Source organism: Narcine bancroftii, chromosome 3, assembly GCF_036971445.1.
Source record: "Narcine bancroftii isolate sNarBan1 chromosome 3, sNarBan1.hap1, whole genome shotgun sequence".
Classification (NCBI taxonomy): Eukaryota; Metazoa; Chordata; class Chondrichthyes; order Torpediniformes; family Narcinidae; genus Narcine; species Narcine bancroftii.
In genome coordinates, this window is record NC_091471.1 from 239,735,299 (window position 1) to 239,754,760 (window position 19,462).

The 19,462-nt window shown below is 40.8% G+C and overlaps 1 protein-coding gene across 6 annotated transcripts in view; it reads left to right on the forward strand.

Annotated features, from left to right (window-relative positions):
• The window catches only part of LOC138758389 (dedicator of cytokinesis protein 7-like), a 158,981-nt gene extending 143,656 nt beyond the window's left edge, over positions 1–15,325 (forward strand). For all 6 annotated transcript variants that reach the window (XM_069927221.1, XM_069927222.1, XM_069927227.1 and 3 more), the window contains 5 exons: positions 98–334; positions 4,289–4,432; positions 8,901–9,007; positions 10,074–10,241; positions 11,741–15,325. In XM_069927221.1, the coding sequence (XP_069783322.1) occupies positions 98–334; positions 4,289–4,432; positions 8,901–9,007; positions 10,074–10,241; positions 11,741–11,783 (699 nt within the window). In that variant the 3' untranslated portion in view covers positions 11,784–15,325. The remainder of the gene's footprint in view (positions 1–97; positions 335–4,288; positions 4,433–8,900; positions 9,008–10,073; positions 10,242–11,740) is intronic.
• Positions 15,326–19,462: the final 4,137 nt, after the last annotated feature.

The window sequence follows — 19,462 nt, forward strand, 5'->3', positions numbered from 1 at the left end:
CCTGAACATAAAACCAGCTAGCTGGGCTGAGCAACCTTCTTATCATTTTAACTGGCTATATTTGTAACCAATGGGATCTGTTTGCTTTTCTTTCCAGGCATACATACAGATCACATATGTTGAGCCATTCTTTGATACCTACGAATTGAAAGACCGCATCACTTACTTTGACAAGAATTATAACCTGCGCTGCTTCATGTACTGCACACCCTTTACGTTAGATGGCCGTGCTCATGGAGACTTGCATGAGCAATACAAAAGAAAGACAATCCTCACAACTTCACATGCTTTCCCCTACATCAAAACTAGGATCAATGTCATTAACAAGGAAGAGGTAAGATTCTTGTTCCTCAATGCCGTTGTGGGTTTGCTATGTTAGTTTCATCTTTGAGAGAGATTTCAGGTGGTTTTGTAACCTTGACACTAATTTGTCATTGATCCTAAAGCTTGTCATTTAATTTACTATTCATCACAGTTTTATCCAGTGATGACCTGTTATAATTCTGAAATCAGTGAGGAGAACTGATTGCAAAAAATAATCTTCATTGAATATCCACTCTGTATGTTTGGATAGCATTCCTGGTCATTAATTTTTTATTTAATTTTTCTTTAATTTTATTTATAGCACAGTAGAAGCTGATTCCAGCCATTTAAACCCGTGCTGCCCAATTACATCCAATTAACCTACAACCCCAGTACTTTTTGGAAGGTGGTAGGAAACCGGGTCATCCAGGGAAAACTCATGCAGACACAGGGGGAAATATACAAATTTCTTACAGACAGATTTGCACCCGGATCGCTAACACTGTAATAATGTCTCACTAACGCTAACCATGCCGCCCATTGATGTGTTGATGGAAAACTCCTTGCGAGTTGTCAGAATTTTTTGTCACATTCATTTATCACCTATTCTTAACTACCCTTGAGAAGATGGTACTGAGATGCTCTTTGAACTACTGCAGTCATTCTGGTGAATGCAAGGCTATTGGGTAGATATATCCATGAATTAAACCCATCAACAACGAAGGACCAGGAGTATATGAGACGAAGAGCCACGTGCAGATTGTCATATTCAGTCAGAGTGTAGAAGTTAGGCAGGGTCATCTTGCAGCATTTGCTGCCCTTCTCCTTTATCGTTGAGGAGGTTGAGAGTTTGTGTGGTTCTGCAGAGGTAATGTGGGTGAGGAAATGTAGTACATTTTGTAGACGTTGCATGCCGCTAGTGGATGGAGTGAACATATGGCTGGCAGCTGAGGTATCAAACTTAAACTATTTTTCCCTGGATGTTGTCAAATTTCTTGAGAGTTCCAGGAGCTACACTCACTCAGACAAGTGAGAGTATTCCATTGCTAACCTGTGCCTTGTAGATAGTGAAAAGGCACTGGAATATCATGAGTTGTGATGAGAGTTTATTGCCCTATACACAAGTACAATGTAAAAGATATGCTGTTGTGTGACATGTTGCAGGATATCCAGGGTCAGTGGTGAACCTCAGGATATTAATGGTTGGGTCTCAGTGATAGTAATGCCTCCAAACATCCAGGGTAGGTAGATGGTTATTGTCTGGTGCAAATGTAGCTTGCTTCATTCAGGTCATGCCTGAATTTTGTCCTGTTATTGTATTTATGTTCTGACCGAGGGCAGTGTATATCTAATGTTAGTCTTTCACAGTTCAAAATGCCTCCTTGTCATAATGTGACTAATAACTTTATATTGACCATCCCTTGTGCCGCACACTGGTGCAGGAGATGTAGCCAGTTTAATGTCTGTAATTCTCTTTGCTGCCTGCACTGCCTGCTTACCCACACCCATTGTCACATCAGTGATCTCGTGATATGAAAGGGATTAGGTAACTGGTTTCTGAGATTATGGACAATCCACTGTCTTCTGTAGACTACCCCCATCATTTTGTTCAGGCTTATGTCTATATTTTGCTCATAACTTGATGAAGCATTCATTCTGTATCTTTATCTTCGCTATATAAAGAATGCTGTTTGACCTGCTGAGTTTCTCCAGCATTGAGTTTTTACATAGTACCTTGAAAGTGATATCACAGGTTATTATGATAAAGGATTGAGAGGGAGCCAGGACAAGGAAGAGAAGTTGGGGCATTTAGCAGCAGTGGCAGACTGTATGGGACTTGTGCAGCTCTACAGAAGACAGTGAATTGTCCACAATCTCAGAAATTGATCAAAAATGTGGAATCCATCAATACCCGAGAAAACCAATATCTAAACACACTAGATGTGAGGACAGAGAGAGAGAAAGGAAGGGTTGTAGAGTAGAGGCATCTAGGAATAGAGGTACATAATACTTTGAGTAAAACATATAAGCCTGTAGATGCCATGATTGAAGTAAAAATACAATACTGGAGAAACTTATCAGGTCAAACAGTGTCCTTTATATAGCAAAGATAAAGATCAATGTTTCAGGTATAGAGCAAAATGTAGGTCGACACTCAAAAAAAAATGGTGGGGGGAGAGGCAAAGGGAAGAACATAGCCCTATAGGCAGGAAGTAATAGGTGGATAAGGCTATCCCTCCCACTCTGACATGTCAGTCCGTGGCCTCATGTACTGTCAAACCAAGACCACTACCCGTAAATTGGAGGAGCAACATCTAATTTTCCATCTGGCCAGTCCCACCAGATGACATTAACATTGACTTCTCTGGTTTCTGCTAGACCACTCTCCATTCTCCCTCCCTTCCCTTTCCCTTTGTCTTCTTTCCTCCAGCTCTCCACCCTGTTCCCTCTCCATCCACTGATCCATTCCCCCCACCCACCATTTGCTGGTGTGCCCTCTCTCCCTTATCCACCTATTACTTCTGCCAATGGGACCATGCTCCTCTCCTGCCCCTCCCACCCACCACCATTTTGTTCAGGCGTCTGCCTTTGTTTTGCTCATACCTTGATGAGGGGTCAAGTCCAAATCGTTGGTTATGTATCTTTATCTTTGCTATATAAAGTATGCTGTTTGACGCTGTTTCTCCAGCATTGTGTTTTAACGTAGTACCTTGAAGGTGACAACATGGGTAGATAGGATAGTCAAAAAAGGTTATCGGCACACTGGTCTTCCATCAATCAGAGTATAGACGTTGGGAGATCACATTTGAGTCGTATAAAACATTGGTGAGGCCCCATCTGGAATATTGTGTTCAGTTTTATTCGTTGCTCTGCAGGAAAGATGAGGTCAAGCTGGAGAGAGTGCAGAGAAGACTTGCAAGGAATTTGCCAGCACTTGTGGGCTTGAGCTACAGGGGAAGTTGAGCAGGCTTGGGCTTTATTCCTTGGAGCGTGGGAAGATGAGGGGATGGTCTCACAGAGGTGTATAAAATCATGGGAGGAATAGTTCAGGTGAATGAAGAGAGTCTTTTGCCAGAACAGGGGTATCAGTAACCAGAGGACATATATTTAAGGTGAGGGGGAGATAACCAGAGGAGTAACTTCTTTGCATAGAGGGCAGTGGGTGTTTGGAATGGGCTGCTGGAGGAGGTGGTTCAAGCAGGTACTGTTGCAACATTGGACATGGATAGGATGGTTTTCAGAGATATGGGCAAAACACAGACATGCAGCACTGGTGTGAGTGGGACATTTTGGTTGGTGTGGAAAAGTTGGGCCAAAGGGCCTGCTTCCTCACCCAATAACTCAGAATTTGGTGTTTTATGGCAGCATCATGGTGCAGACATTCATATTGTAACCATCTTACGACATTGATATAAAAAAAATTAAAATAGTCGTGTATGGTTCAATGATTATTCAGAAATCTGATGGCGGAGGGGAAGAAGCTGTCTTTCTGCCATTGAGTCCTCGTCTTTAGGCACCTGTACCTTTTTCTCCATAGTGAATAGGGCATGGCCTGGGTGGCCTTTGAGGATAGAGGCTGCTTTTTTAAGTCAACGCCTCATGTAGACATCCTCATTGGAGTGAGGTCTGGTGCCTGTGATGTCGCAGGCCGACTTCACAACCCTGTGGAGTTTATTCTTTTCCTGAGACTTGATGCCTCCATACCAGGCAGTGATGCAACCAGCCAAAATGCTCTCCACGGTACACCTGTAGAAGTTACAAGAGTCTTCAGTGACATACCAAATCTCCTCAGACACCTCACAAAGTATAGCTGCTGACGTGCCTTCTTTGTGATTGTATCAACATGGAGGCTCCAGGACAGATCCTCAGAGATGTTGACACCCAGGAATTTGAAGCTCTTGATCCTCTCACTGTTTAGATGTCTTTTCATGCAAAGCACATGATAAATGTTCTTAAAACCCTTTCCTGTTATTGCCATTTGCAGATTATATTAATTCCAATTGAAGTTGCAATCGAGGACATGCAAAAGAAGACCCAGGAGTTGGCTTTTGCCACACATCAGGATCCAGCTGATGCCAAGATGTTGCAGATGGTATTGCAGGGAAGTGTGGGAACCACTGTCAACCAGGTAAGTGCCTGTGTTTGAGTGGCATCTATATTCTTGCCTTTTGAATTAATGTTTGACTATGCTCGATGCCGTTTGGAAGGATGAATGGGAGATCTTGTAGAGTCATAGAAGATTATGAAAGGAATAGAAGAAACAAGAAGGTTGTTTCCGTGGGCAGGTGAAATTCAGGGAAGTAGATTTAAGGCAAAGATGGGAGGAACTGCTTCTTCAAGAGAGTGGTTCCCAAGGACGTAATAGAGGCTGCATCATTGGTGAGAGGGGGCAGAGGACAAGGAGAGAGGAGAGGAAGAACGAGGGGCAGGGTGAAGGTGGCGGGGGGGGGGGGGGGGGGCAGGAAGGGACCAGGAGAGAGAGGGTGGTGGGGAGAATGGCCAAGGAGAGGAGGAGGCCAGGAGAATGGCTGGCAGCACAGGTCAATTGATTTTTGAAGAATAGGGGAATTCTGAGAAGCAGTCGGTTAACTAGAGCCGAGACCATGACCACATCAGCCACGATCTTATTTAACAAAGGAGCAGACTGACAGATCAAAAAGACTGCTTCTGCTCCTATTTCTTGTGTTTTTATGTGTCATTTTTCTTTTAGATTTATTTTTTCTTTTTTTGGATAAAAGTAATTGTGTACTCATTAAGCTCGGGCAGTGTCTGCAGTGTGGGTACAATCAGTACAACAGCATTTTTCAGCGGTGAACAAATGTTTTTCGGGCAGTGTGGAAACACTTCAATCACATACTGTGGGTTTGACACACCTGTATATGTAGTGGGGTTTACATGGAATTGCCATCAGTTTCGATGGAGATCTCTTGCTCCATTTTGCAAGTAGTCTGTGATCCCTGTTAAACAGTTACTTCACTGAACATAAAAGTTAATCATAATGGAGAAACTCAGTGTACTGAGTTTATAGCAAAGATAAAGATACATAACCAATGTTTCAGGCTTAAGCCCTTCAACAAGTTTTGAGCCGAATGTGGGTAGGTGCCTGAACAAAATGGTGGGTGGGGGGGGTGGGGGAGGAGCACGGTACCACAGGCAGGAGGTGATAGATGGATAAAGGGAGGCCACAACAGCAAGCAGGAAGGGGAGAATGGCTGTGCAAATAGAGAGGGAAGAGGGTGGGGAGCTGGAGTGCAACACCTAATATTACACCTGGGCACTCTCCAACAGTATGGCATTAACGTCGACTTCTCCCTGTTTTCCTCCCTCTGTCTCCTTTTCTCCAGCTCTCCACCCCTTCCTTCAATTCACAGAGCTATTCCTCCATCCCCAATTTCTTTTGTGCCCTCCCTCATCCACCTCTTGCCTGTGGGCCTGTGCCTTTCCATCATTTTGCTCATATGATGAAGGGCTTAAGTCTGAAATATTGGTTATGTATTTCTCTTTATTGTCATCTGATTGTACAAGTACAACCCAACGAAATGGAATTCTCTGGTCCTCGGTGCAAAACACGCAGACACACAACCAGACATTACAGACAAACACTACATATGCAGGACAAGTATTTCATCTGTACAAATAAATATTGTTTCATGAATATGAGAATCTCAGAGGGTCAGTTCCTTTGGTCGTTCAGCATTCTCCCTGCCGGTGGGAAGAAGCTGTTCTTCCTGGATTTCTTCCCAATGGGAGCGGTTGAAAAAAACTGTGCAGGGTGGAAGGGGTTCTCAATGATTTTGCACATCCTCTTCAATCAAGGAACCTGGAAGATCATGTTGACGGTGGTGAGGTGGGGGGGAGGAAGAAAGACTCCATTGATCTTCTCTGCCACTCTTATGTTTCTTTCTGAGTTTGTCCAGTATTGTGCTTTTACTTTAATCACTGCATCTGCAGATTTTCGAGGTTCACTTCACTGAACATGCATGTTTGAATTCATAGAAAGACTAGGTGCCCAATCACTCATCATTTGTGATTGCCCCTTCAAATAGCCTTGTTTATTTGAAGGTTACTACCTTCATGAGCAATTATTATAACTTTGCATTATCACTGAGTGTTCATATCAGGTCGTACAGAAGTATAAATTAAAAATGACACCTCAAAATTGCTGAAGCTTCTCTCATTTAGAAGCTGCCTGTAGCCATGACGTAGCTATGCTTGAGACATGGATTCAGGTTGACGTGAGTGAAGGGCCATTTGTTCTTGCCCTGCTTTATACTGTTTCAGGATCACCACCAAATTAGTTATATTGTGGGTTTTTTTCATCTGAGTGTTATCAAATGTCATATTAACACTAACAAAGCTTCTCAATCTTGAGTAAAACAGGGAAGTCTGAAGACAACTGTGGTTGTAGTAGAAGCCCAGAGATGCTGGGAGAACAGCATTCTCACACCACCCACAGGAGGTAAAGATGTATTACTGATGTTTTGGGCCTGAGCCCTTCCTCAAGATGCAAGTGAAAAAAGCAGGAAAAGGTGAAAAGGGAAAAATGGCAGGGGGAGAGCACAGTCCAATAGACTAAAGGTGTTACGTGGAAGCAAGTCTGGGTGAGTACATATCACAGAGCTTGAGTCCAGCAGGGAGCTGCAGATGGGGAGCAGGGAGAGAGACTCTCACAGAACTCCTTTTGAAAAGAGGAGGAGAACTACTTCAGGCACGGCATCCCTCGAAGAGATTTCGCAGTGAAGCAACTAATACTGACTCAAGGGTTTATGTGAGTTGGAACAGCACTGACCCTACTTAAACCTCCTTGTGGTGCTTTTTTAAAGCAGGGAGAAGGTTGAACGGCCAAAAGAACTGCTCACACTGAACACCTGAGACTCTTGTGTTCACAAAACAAACGCCATTTATATACTTATTTCTTTTTTTATTTGTCATGGTGAATTATTTATTCTGCACATGTATTGTCTGTCAGTATGTTGCGTCAGGTTGTACGTCTGCATGTTTTGCACCGAGGACCGGAGAACGCTGTTTCGTTAGGTTGCACTTGTAAAATCAGATGACAATAAACTTGACTTGAGCTATATTCTTCGGACTGACGGCAGCCATTCTTGCCATTTGCACAATATTTCTACTTCTTTTTCCCCAGTGGTTTCTAACACTATTATGTCAGCTCATTAAGTTTGGATATATTTTCTTTTTTTAAATCTGCTGCTTCCGGTGGAACCTGCTACCTTCTTTCTGCTTGCAAACTGAGGTGTTCGCTTTCCTTCTTCATGCCTCCGATTGTCCTTGCAACTACCTGTCCCAGAGGGGGGAGGAATTTTGGGTATCCACAGCACACAATCTTGGGCTGGGGATAATCCACTCTCTTCTCTAGCAGTGCGGTTTGGACAAACGGGAATTCTCCCCCAACATCAGCTTCCATTGTGTAATGTTATTTTGGCACCAGCTAAAGTGCCAATCTGTTTTATACGGTATTACTCTCTTGCCAAGCTTGTGAGTTGAAGAACATCTTTTAATAGAAACTGTTGGGGGCCCTTGAAAGATAAAGTTTGAATGACAATAGAGATAAACTGCACTCTGCAAAGATCCAGACGGACACATTCCGGTCTGCGACCTGTTCTCTGCTCTTTGATCTCAGCCTGCACATTAATAAGCATTGTATAATTGACCTTGAAGGCTCCAGTTGGGCAGGGAATGCTCAGTAACATGAGACAGAGGGCAACAATCATTCTGGGCAGCACAGTGGTTAGTGCAAAATGCTGTTACAGTGCCAGCGACTGAATCCTGCACTGTCTGCAAGGAGCTTGTACGTTCTCCCCATGACTGCGAAGGTTTCCTCTGGAAGTGTAGGTCAATTGGGTAACCTGTGCTCATGGGCCAAAAAGGCCTGTTCACTGTATGAGCAAATTTAAAATTTACTTGTGTTTCTGTTATAATCCAATGTAGATCTTGGATAGTCACAGATTAGCACTTGGCAATGGTACCTTGACAAACAGATTCCTTTGCTTCTATATGAAGAAGACCCCCTCCCCCCCCCCCCCCCCCCACTTCCTTAAAAGCATGTCCCGAAAGCAACTAGTATCCATGCAGCCATATTCAGAAAGAATTAGTCATTTGATAGGAGAGTGCTGGTAAGAAATTAAACCATGGGTCTTTTATTAAATGTTTTTATTACATGTAGACATGCAGCACAGTAACAGGCCCTTTCAGCCCACAGCCCTGTGCCACTCAATACACCCAATTGACCTACAACTCTGGTATGTTTTGAACGGTGGGAGGAAACTGGAGTACCCGGAGGTAACCCACGCAGACACAGGAAGAACATACAAACTCCTTACAGACAGTGCAGGATTTGAACCCCAGCCATTGGAGCTGGAACAGCATCGCACTAACTACGACACTACTGTGCCGCCCTGTGTTTTTTAGCCCTATGTATTCATAGCATTTCACTTCTAGCCCCTCGTAACCCTTCACTTTTGAGTTATGGCATTGACAAGCCAGCTGGTGGTTGAAAGTAATGAGCCATCCCTGGGTTTGCAGAGTTGTAACTGATGTGTCATTGAAATAATACTGGTTTCCCTTTGGAACTCTCACAGGGGCCTCTGGAAGTGGCCCAAGTTTTCCTGGCTGACATCCCAGATGACCCCAAACTCTTCCGACATCACAACAAGCTGCGCCTCTGCTTCAAAGACTTTATGAAGCGGTATGTCAGGTTCTTTGTGTCCGCAACATTGCTGATTAACTCTCCATTGCAATTCACGACCTCACTCAGTGCACAAGTCCCAGCTGCAGTAAAACAACTTTTAAACTTCCTCACGCCGTTCTGTGTCCCTGTCCCTGGGACAAGCTCGATGAATCTGTTCCTCAAGCTGATCAGTCCTGAGTCAGCATCATTAGGTGAACAGTGGCTGAAAATTAGGTAGTGCCTTGTCTTCTTCCTTCAATCTCTGCAGCGATGGACCTCCATCCCGCAGAAGCAGCGTACAGCTCTCTATCAGGAACACAACTGACAAATGTTGCAGGCCGAGAATTGTAGAGCATAGAACACTACAGACCCTTTGGCCTTCAATGTTGTTCCTACCTCATAACCCTTTACTTTTCTTATGTCCAGATTTCAGATTTATTGTCAGAATACATACATGACATTGCATACAACCCTGTGATTCTTTTTCCTGTGGGCCAGGCAGAATTATCACTTATTGGTATTGCAAAAAAAACTGTCCTCAACATACACATGTAAACAAATAAAGAAATGTAAATAAACTGCAATACGGAAAGAAAAAAAATCAATAAAGTGCAAAAATAAGAGTCCTGAAATGAGTCCCTGATTGAGTTTGTTGAGGGGTCTGATTGTGGAGGGGCTGTCTAATGTCTAATCCATATGCTGATCTTGGAGTCTCTTAAATGCCCCTAATGTTGCAGCATCCACCACCCCTGACAATGTATTTCAGGCACCCACATCACTGTGTTTTAAAAAAAATAGAAGAAAAATCTTTCCCCTGATGTCTCCTTATGGCAGCCTTCGCTTTCCTGTCAACCTTTGCAGCATTCGTGGGAGATGTATGAATTTAGACCCCAAGGTCCCTCTGTTCTTCCACGCTATTAAGTATCTGACCACTCAGCCCCCACGTTTGACCTTCCAAAATGCATCAAAATTCCCTCGTGTTTTGCTGCAGCTAATATATGCCACTTGGTGCCTTCAGAGTCAACAGAAGAACAGTGGAAAGTTAAACAAGAATGCACTTGAATGAGCAGTGTTTTGTCTGTAGATGTGATGACGCCTTGCGCAAGAACAAGACTCTGATTGGAGCAGACCAGAAGGAATACCACAGAGAACTGGAGCGTAACTATCACCGCCTGAAAGAGTCTCTGCAGCCCATGATCAGCCGGAAGATTCCCCAGCTATACAAGACCCTTATACCCAGCACAAGTCACCGGTAAGGAAGCTCAGGAATTTGAACAGGGCTCCATTGACAATTAAAATTGTGATCTTGTTCTGAAATTGGAATTTCACTCAACCCTTGTCAGCTCCAGGTCAAATACTGAAGTTTTCTTTAAATCCTAGTTTCTTTTCATTCCCACCATCAATTATTTTAACTTGCCCTACTCACCATTGCTCCTTCCTTTCTTCTTACACCAGTGGTTCTCATTTTTTTTCATTCACGTACTACATTAAGTCTTCTTTGGCTTGGCTTCGCGGACGAAGATTTATGGAGGGGGTAAAAAGTCCACGTCAGCTGCAGGCTCGTTTGTGGCTGACAAGTCCGATGCGGGACAGGCAGACACGATTGCAGCGGTTGCAAGGGAAAATTGGTGGGTTGGGGTTGGGTGTTGGGTTTTTCCTCCTTTGCCTTTTGTCAGTGAGGTGGGCTCTGCGGTCTTCTTCAAAGGAGGTTGCTGCCCGCCAAACTGTGAGGCGCCAAGATGCACGGTTTGAGGCGTTATCAGCCCACTGGCGGTGGTCAATGTGGCAGGCACCAAGAGATTTCTTTAGCAGATACATTAAGTAATCTCTTACTAACCACAGAGCACCTATGGCACAGAATGTCATGGGTGTTCTGTGGTTACTAAGGGATTACATAAGGTAGTATGTGAGTTGGTGGGGGTGGGGGGGGGGGAAGGTTGAGAACCTCTGTCCGACACACAGTTCCAGCAAATTATGTTCTTAAAAATTTCTTCTGTTCATTACACCCATTCTCCGAGTCCTGCTCACTCACTGAGTCTCGCTCCTCCCTCTACGAATCTGTTTGCTCACCCTCTCCCATGCCTTCCCAGACCTGCTTGCTCTCTGAAACCCACGCTTCCCTCAAACCTGCTTACTCACTGTCCCCCTCCCCAGACTGCTCTCACAGGGTGGACCCAATCCCCTCACTCCTCCGACCAACCCTTTTGCTCCCCTGCCCAATCCCCTCCTTTCACCCTCTTTGCTTGCACCCCCTAAACCAGCGACGATAGATTACTTATTATTCCCTGCACTAGTAATCTGCCCCCACACTTCACCAACTTGATCACTGCACCCATAAACATCAATGCAGTCACCACCGACTCCCTTGCCCCTCCTCAGTCCTGCGGGCTCCCATTAATCCCCTACAAATATTATCTGTCTCTTTCCCTGGCTTTGCCTTCTTTGTCTAGGGTGCACTCTGCAGCTCTTTCTCCCCTCATGCCAGCAGCCTTTCCCCTCATGCACTGGATATTTCCCAACTTCATTGGCTGCTCCTTTACATGAGATGACCCTTGATCTAATTGATGAGTGAAGAAGGCTCAATGACTCCTTTTATTTCTTGTCAACTTCGGATATTCAATACTTACACCCCTTGTGGTTAAATCAAGCTGCTGTATGACACAAAGGAGTCTGCACTTTCAGGTCCAACGAATAATTAGGGGAGCAGAGTGTTTGTGACGTTTCCACAACTTTGCTTGTGCTTTATTTCAGAAATTCTTTCAGCAGATCGAGCTTGCGTAAAGTGGAAATCTAAAGACCTGGTGGATGCTTTTTTTGTTTTTTTGTGTTTTATCTCTCGGTTATGAAGGACCTGGTATGAAGGATAAACGTCGGAGCACCTAGGGCTTTGGATGGAGAGTTTGCCTCCTCCTCAGGACCTGTTCAACTGAAGGTGGTTGTTTATGGAATCCAGGCCTCGCATAACTGCATCTTCACCTTCACAATCCTCTCCCAAGAGACCATTCTCAAAATTAGAATCATAGTTCCAAGTGAGACTGGCTGCTTGGTTTGCAGGAGATTTTGTCGTGCGGACGTGACATCGTTCCACTTATGGCGCCCTTTATTTGATCCTTTTGGTAACCTGAAAACAAACTTGTCGTCATTGCTCCCGTATCTGCTGCATCCAGATGCTGACATGGGCTGCTGTCGTCTAATTTGATATCCTCTCCATTTCCAATGCATTTGTGCCCTGTACAGTATTATACGGGGCACTCTGACACTTGACATCCACCGGCAGCGACCGTAAAGTTTTGACAGGCGGCAAGACGCGAAGAGGCAGTCGCTGATCTTTCAGAATTTTGTTTTCTTTCCTTGTCATGAATGTATCTTTGAGATTCAGGAAGGATGAACTTTGGCACTGGTTTAAGTTGGCAGAATGATGCTTAACAGATCTTCAATCAGCACTATTTACTTCATCAAAAATCACATACCAATAGCTTGCAAAGCAAACTGGACCACTCTGGTGCCCACCTATCGCTGCCTTAAGTCATCCAATATCTATTTTATAATTTATTACTGGATCACTATTTCCTTTGTGCACATATTTTATATTAATGACCTTTTAAAAACCACTGAGTACCTTTCATTCCAAACATTAACTCCTTTGATTAAATATGGGGTGGTTTAAAACAACCTCTTGAAGAATGACATCACTGCAGTCATCTCCTACTGAAAGGTGTTGTTTCTCTTCCGCTCAGTTCTTGCACTGTTTTCCTTCAATGGAGATTTTTTTTGGTGACATAATTTAATAATTGAGAAGACTGGGTTGCTCACAGGGCACCGTGACGCTCAAGAGAGAGTTGGACATGTAAATTCAGTCTTTCACTTTGCAACCTCAACTGACACATGAATCAGTTCGCCCCTTCTAAAGACCTGGCTGTGGGAAGTGTGTGATGGTGTCACTACTTATCAGGCCAGCTGGTGAAGGGTGTTTGTGAAACCAAGCAGCAACTTCATTTAAATGGAAAGGTTACGCCTGAAGGAAGAAAGCGATTGGACAGAGCTGCAAAAGGAGTTGTTGTTTTCCTTGGGATCTTCTATCTGCTTCTATCTAAGTGGTGATTTCAGAATGGGAATGACTGAGAGCAGTGTTCAGAGTATTTAGTGATGCAAAGTTAATGCTGTTGCAAGTTTTTAGAGTATTTTTTATCAGATAAACGATGATCTTACAGTAACTGTTGTTTAATCCTTATGCCTGTAGTTGGGTGTTTAGTTGACAAAGTAAACTAATTTGATATCCTCTCCATTTCCAATGCATTTGTGCCCTGTACAGTATTATACGGGGCACTCTTGACACTTGACATCCACCGGCAGCGACCGTAAAGTTTTGACAGGCGGCAAGATGTGAAGAGGCAGTCTAAATAGAATACAAGAACATCAGACAATTATGCTGTGCCCGCAGTAATATATAAACTTACCTTAATCCTTAGAGAATCTTCTCTGCTCAGACCCTAAGCAAGTATATTGCTCTATATTAAATCATTTGTATGTTTAATCCTTCACTCTGTTACCATATTTTATGACTGAAACACCCACACTCTGCTTCCCAGTCCAGGCATCCTCTTTACCTTGTTCTTGACATTAAACAATGTCTGCATTGTCTGTCTATAATTTTCACCGTTAAAAGCAAAAAATTCCATCAACTCTTCTCGACTTAACTCTGAATAAAGATTCTGAAGTAGATTTAGAGGCATTTTCCTTGACATCCCCATTCAATGCACAACGCAGATTTGGAGGCAGTGCTGAGAAAACTCACCATATTTCTTTTGGATCCAGATTCCCTTTGTCTCTGAAGGGCAACCTTTGCTGTCATATCTTATTTGAAACCTAATTCCTGTCGTGTAATTTCAAAATGTGTCATTGTACCCATGACTCTTTTTGTACATGGTTTATTTTTATTTATTCAGATTATTTAAAGATATGTGGAATATTTTACACAGGAACATTCCAGTAATTGGGGGTTTTGATCGTTTGTTAGGCAAAGATTCTTCTCCACTCCCAAAGATTTACCAAACTTGTAGCGACATGCAAGATTTCCAAATTCCATAGTCTCTTAGAAGAGAGAGGAAAGTGGTCAAGCACCTGAGTTAATGGCAGCATTCTTGCTTGCATCATTGCAGCACATCAGCAAAATTGCCACCTTGTGTGAATTTGCAGTTCGCTAGTAGAAATAGGGATTACCATTGCTGATTCTGCTGTTCTCTCCATGCACCACAAGTACAGTGAGCATTTGTGGCCTGTGTTCGAGGGCCACATTGACTAGAGAGGCAGAATTTAGGTTCATGCCATTAATGTCACAGCAGCACAAAGATTGTGGAAACACCCCATTTCTGGACACTGATGAGTCCATCAAAATTGTGCCATTCTGCCTTGCTGGTTAGACTTTGGGATTTATGAAGAGAGACCCTGAAATGCAGAATTCTTCTACATGTGTATGATTGTGCAGGAATTGGATACAGATCAGACATACCTTTAAAGACCACTGCATTGGTCTGTGTCTGAAAAGTTAGCAGTCCTGAGCTGTAGCCAGCACTCAGCGACACTAAATCTACGTAATGAATGTTTTTTATTGTCTTTTATATTAGATTTTCTTACACATCATTAACTGTGTCATAAATACATCATTGATTGATGTTTGAAACCACTAAAACTCTGAATAAAGAAAACTCTATGTACTCATTGCAAATTGAGTACTAATATGGCATCTTTGACATAAGGCTCAATGGACACTGTGTATTGGGGGCATTATTCAAGATTTGGTACAACAATTTTCAAATAAATCTCCTTCTGTCTTAACAAAACCTGAGGCTACAGGTATTTGCATACAGAGTCTCACTGATGTGCATATATGTCTGTTAACTTATCTAGTTGTGAAGGAGAACACAGAGACTTCACCCATAATGTTGACAAATTTTTATATGTTATCGAATGAAAGTTGCTTGGAACTCTTTGTTTACAGCAGATAGACTTTATTCTGCACTGTTGATAATGCTGTTGCACCATGGAACACAAGCCCTCTGTCAAAAGGGAATGAGCCTACAGGCCATCTCCAAAGCACCAGTCACTGGGAGTTCTCGAGTTCTGGTGTGTTGGCCACCTCTCTTCAATTTGCATTTCTCAGGTTGATTTGTTCACTCCTAGTCTACATTTGCACTGGTTTTTTTGGTTGTGAAAGGGGAGTTGATTTAGAATGGATTTGAAAGGGTGAGGGGTGTTGCATACTGTCTTTGAAATAGATGTTTTCTTTTCAACTTGTTATAATCTGTGCTGTCAATAAAAAAAAAACCATTTATGTCAGTCTGATTGTTAATTTTTTTCCCCATAATTTACTGAGCATTACCACACCGAGGATCCTTGGAAAACGTATCCAATTGCAATCGCAGTTGATGATCCATCTATGATGCTTCAACTCCCAGCCCTGGATATCTGTGAAACATGGACACCATTCACTTTACTGACACTGCAAAATGTCAACTCTTTGTTGGTCTCTTCTTTTTTTTTTAAATTTTTTATTTTTCACACCATAAATCACATTAGCCATGATACACACTTTTTCTTTTTCACACATATACAGTGACTTTTTCTCCCCCCCCCCCCCTCCCTCCTCCCAAGCCACCCCCCCCCCCCCACCCCCCCTCCCATCCATTTTAGGTATACAATCTAGGTTACATTAAACCAGTCAGACAATGTTGTCATTCAACAAAAATACACCAGAAATTCTACTGAGTCCATTCTTTTCTTTCCTTCTCCTTCCATCAAATTAGGAAATGATTGTCCCCGGTAGGTTTTCGCTATTGTATTTAATGTAAGGCTCCCATATTTGTTCGAATATTTCAATATTATTTCTTAAACTATATGTAATTTTTTCTAATGGAATACATTTATTCATTTCTATCTACCATTGTTGTATTTTCAGATTATCTTCCAATTTCCAGGTTGACATAATACATTTTTTTGCTACGGCTAGAACTATCTTAACAAATCTTTTTTGTGCATCCTCCAAATCAATTCCAAATTCTTTGTTTTTTATGTTACTTAGGAGAAAGATCTCTGGATTCTTTGGTATATTGTTTTCTGTTATTTTATTTAATATCTGATTGAGATCTTCCCAAAATTTTTCTACTTTCTCACATGTCCAGATTGCATGAATTGTTGTTCCCATTTCTTTTTTACATCGAAAACATCTATCAGATACTGTTGGGTCCCATTTATTTAACTTTTGAGGTGTAATGTATAGTCTGTGTAACCAGTTATATTGTATCATACGTAGCCTCGTATTTATTGTATTTCTCATCGTTCCAGAACATAATTTCTCCCATGTTTCCTTTTTTATCTTTATATTTAAATCTTGTTCCCATTTTTGTTTAGTTTTACCATTTGTTTCCTCATTCTCCTTTTCTTGTAGTTTAATATACATATTTGTTATAAATCCTTTGATTAACATTGTATCTGTAATCACATATTCAAGGTTACTTCCCTCTGGCAAACTCAAACTGCTTCCTAATTTATCCTTCAAGTAGGATCTCAATTGGTAATATGCCAGTGCTGTATCTCCAGTTATATTGTACTTATCTCTCATTTGTTCAAAGGATAAGAATCTACTTCCTGAAAAACAATTTTCTATTCTTTTAATCCCTTTTTTTTCCCATTCTCTAAAGGAAAGGTTATCTATTGTAAAAGGGAGTAACTTATTTTGCGTCAATATTAGTTTTGGTAATTGATAATTTGTTTTATTTCTTTCTACATGAATCTTCTTCCAAATATTGAGGAGATGATGTAATACTGGAGAACTTCTATGTTGTACCAATTTTTCATCCCATTTATGTAATATGTGTTCAGGTATCTTTTCCCCTATTTTATCTAATTCTAATCTCGTCCAGTCTGGTTTTTCCCTTGTTTGATAAAAATCTGATAGGTATCTTAATTGTGCGGCTCTATAATAATTTTTAAAGTTTGGCAATTGTAAGCCTCCTTGTTTATACCATTCTGTTAATTTATCTAGTGCTATCCTCGGTTTCCCCCCCTCCATAAAAATTTCCTTATTATTTTCTTTAACTCTTTGAAGAATTTTTCTGTCAGTTGTATTGGCAATGCCTGAAATAAGTATAATATCCTTGGAAAAATGTTCATTTTAATACAGTTTATTCTTCCTATTAGTGTTAGTGGTAAATCTTTCCAATGCTCTAAATCGTCCTGTAATTAGTGGATAATAATTGAGTTTATATAATTGGCCGAGATTTTTGTTTATTTGTACACCTAGGTATCTTATTGCCTGCATTTGCCATCTAAATGGAGATTCCTTCTTAAATTTTGAGAAATCCGCATTATTCATAGGCATTGCTTCACTTTTATTTACGTTTATCTTGTAACCCGACACTTCTCCATATTCCTTCAATTTCTTATATAATTCTTTTATTGATAGTTCTGGTTCTGTTAAGTACACTATAACATCATCCGCAAATAGACTGATTTTATATTCCTTGTTTTTTATTTTTATTCCTTTTATATTATTATCTATTCTTATCAATTCTGCTAGTGGTTCTATAGCTAACGCAAACAATAAAGGTGATAGTGGGCATCCCTGCCGCGTTGACCTGCTTAAGTTAAATTGCTTTGATACATGTCCATTTACTGTCACTTTCGCTAACGGTCCCTTATATAATGCTTTAATCCAATTAATATACTTCTCCGGTAACTGAATTTTTGCAATACTTTGAACAAATAATTCCATTCTACTCTGTCGAAGGCCTTCTCTGCGTCTAAAGCAACTGCTACTGTAGGTGCTTTATTTCCTTCTACTGCATGAATTAAGTTAATAAATTTACAAATATTGTCTGTTGTGCGTCTTTTTTTGATAAATCCAGTTTGGTCTAAATTTACCATTTTCAGTACCTGCTCTGCTAATCTGTTTGCTAATAGTTTAGCTATTATCTTATAATCTGTGTTTAGTAAAGATATTGGTCTATATGATGCTGGTGAGAGTGGATCTTTCCCTTGTTTTAGTATTAATGTAATTATTGCTGTTTTACATGAATCTGGTAAGCTTTGTGTTTCATCAATCTGGTTGATTACATCCAGGAGGGGCGGAATTAATAAGTCTTTAAATGTTTTGTAGAATTCTATTGGAAATCCATCCTCTCCTGGTGTCTTATTATTTGGTAATTTTTTTTATTATCTCTTGTATTTCTACTGTTCCAAATGGTTCTGTTAATTTATTTTGTTCCTCTGTTTGTAGTTTTGGTAGTTCAATTTTAGTCAAAAATTCATCTATTTTCCCTTCTTTCCCTTCATTTTCAGTTCGGTATAATTGTTCATAGAATTCTCTAAAGTTTTCCTTAATTTCTTTTGGATTATATGTAATTTGTTTGTCTTTTTTCCTTGATGCCAATACCATTTTCTTAGCTTGTTCTGTCTTAAGCTGCCATGCTAGGATTTTGTGCGTTTTTTCACCCAGTTCATAATATTTCTGTTTTGTCTTCATTATATTCTTCTCTACCTTATATGTTTGTAATGTTTCATATTTTATTTTTTTATCCGCCAATTCTCTTAGTTGTATCTTCCTTCATTTCTAATTTTTTTTCTATATTTACTATTTCCCTTTCCAACTGCTCTGTTTCCTGATTATAGTCCTTTTTCATCTTGGTTACATAACTTATTATTTGCCCTCTAATGAATGCTTTCATTGCATCCCATAGTATAAACTTATCTTTCACTGATTTCGTATTTATTTCAAAATACATTTTTAATTGTTTTTCAATAAATTCTCTAAAATCCTGCCTTTTAAGTAGCATGGGGTTAAATCTCCATCTATACATTCTTGGAGGGATGTCCTCTAGCTTTACTGTCAATATTAAGGGTGAATGGTCCGATAGTATTCTAGCTTTATATTCTGTTTTTCTTACTCTATCTTGCATACTAGCTGATAACAAAAATAGGTCTATTCTTGAGTATGTTTTATGTCTAGCCGAGTAATATGAATATTCCTTTTCTTTTGGGTTTTGTTTCCTCCATATATCCAAAAGTTGCATTTTTTGCATTGATTTAATTATAAATTTGGTTACTTTGTTCTTTCTGTTAATTTTTTTCCCAATTTTATCCATATTTGAATCCAAATTCAGGTTGAAATCCCCTCCTATTAGTATGTTCCCTTGCGTATTAGCTACCTTCAAAAAGATATCTTGCATAAACTTTTGATCTTCTTCGTTAGGTGAATATACATTAAGTAGATTCCAAAACTCCGAATATATCTGACATTTTATCATTACATATCTCCCTGCTGGATCTATTATTTCCTCTTCTATTTTAAATGGCACATTTTTACTAATTAATATAGCCACTCCTCTTGCTTTTCAATTATACGATGCTGCTGTTACATGTCCTACCCAATCTCTCTTTAATTTCTTGTGCTCAATTCAGTTAAGTGTGTTTCTTGGA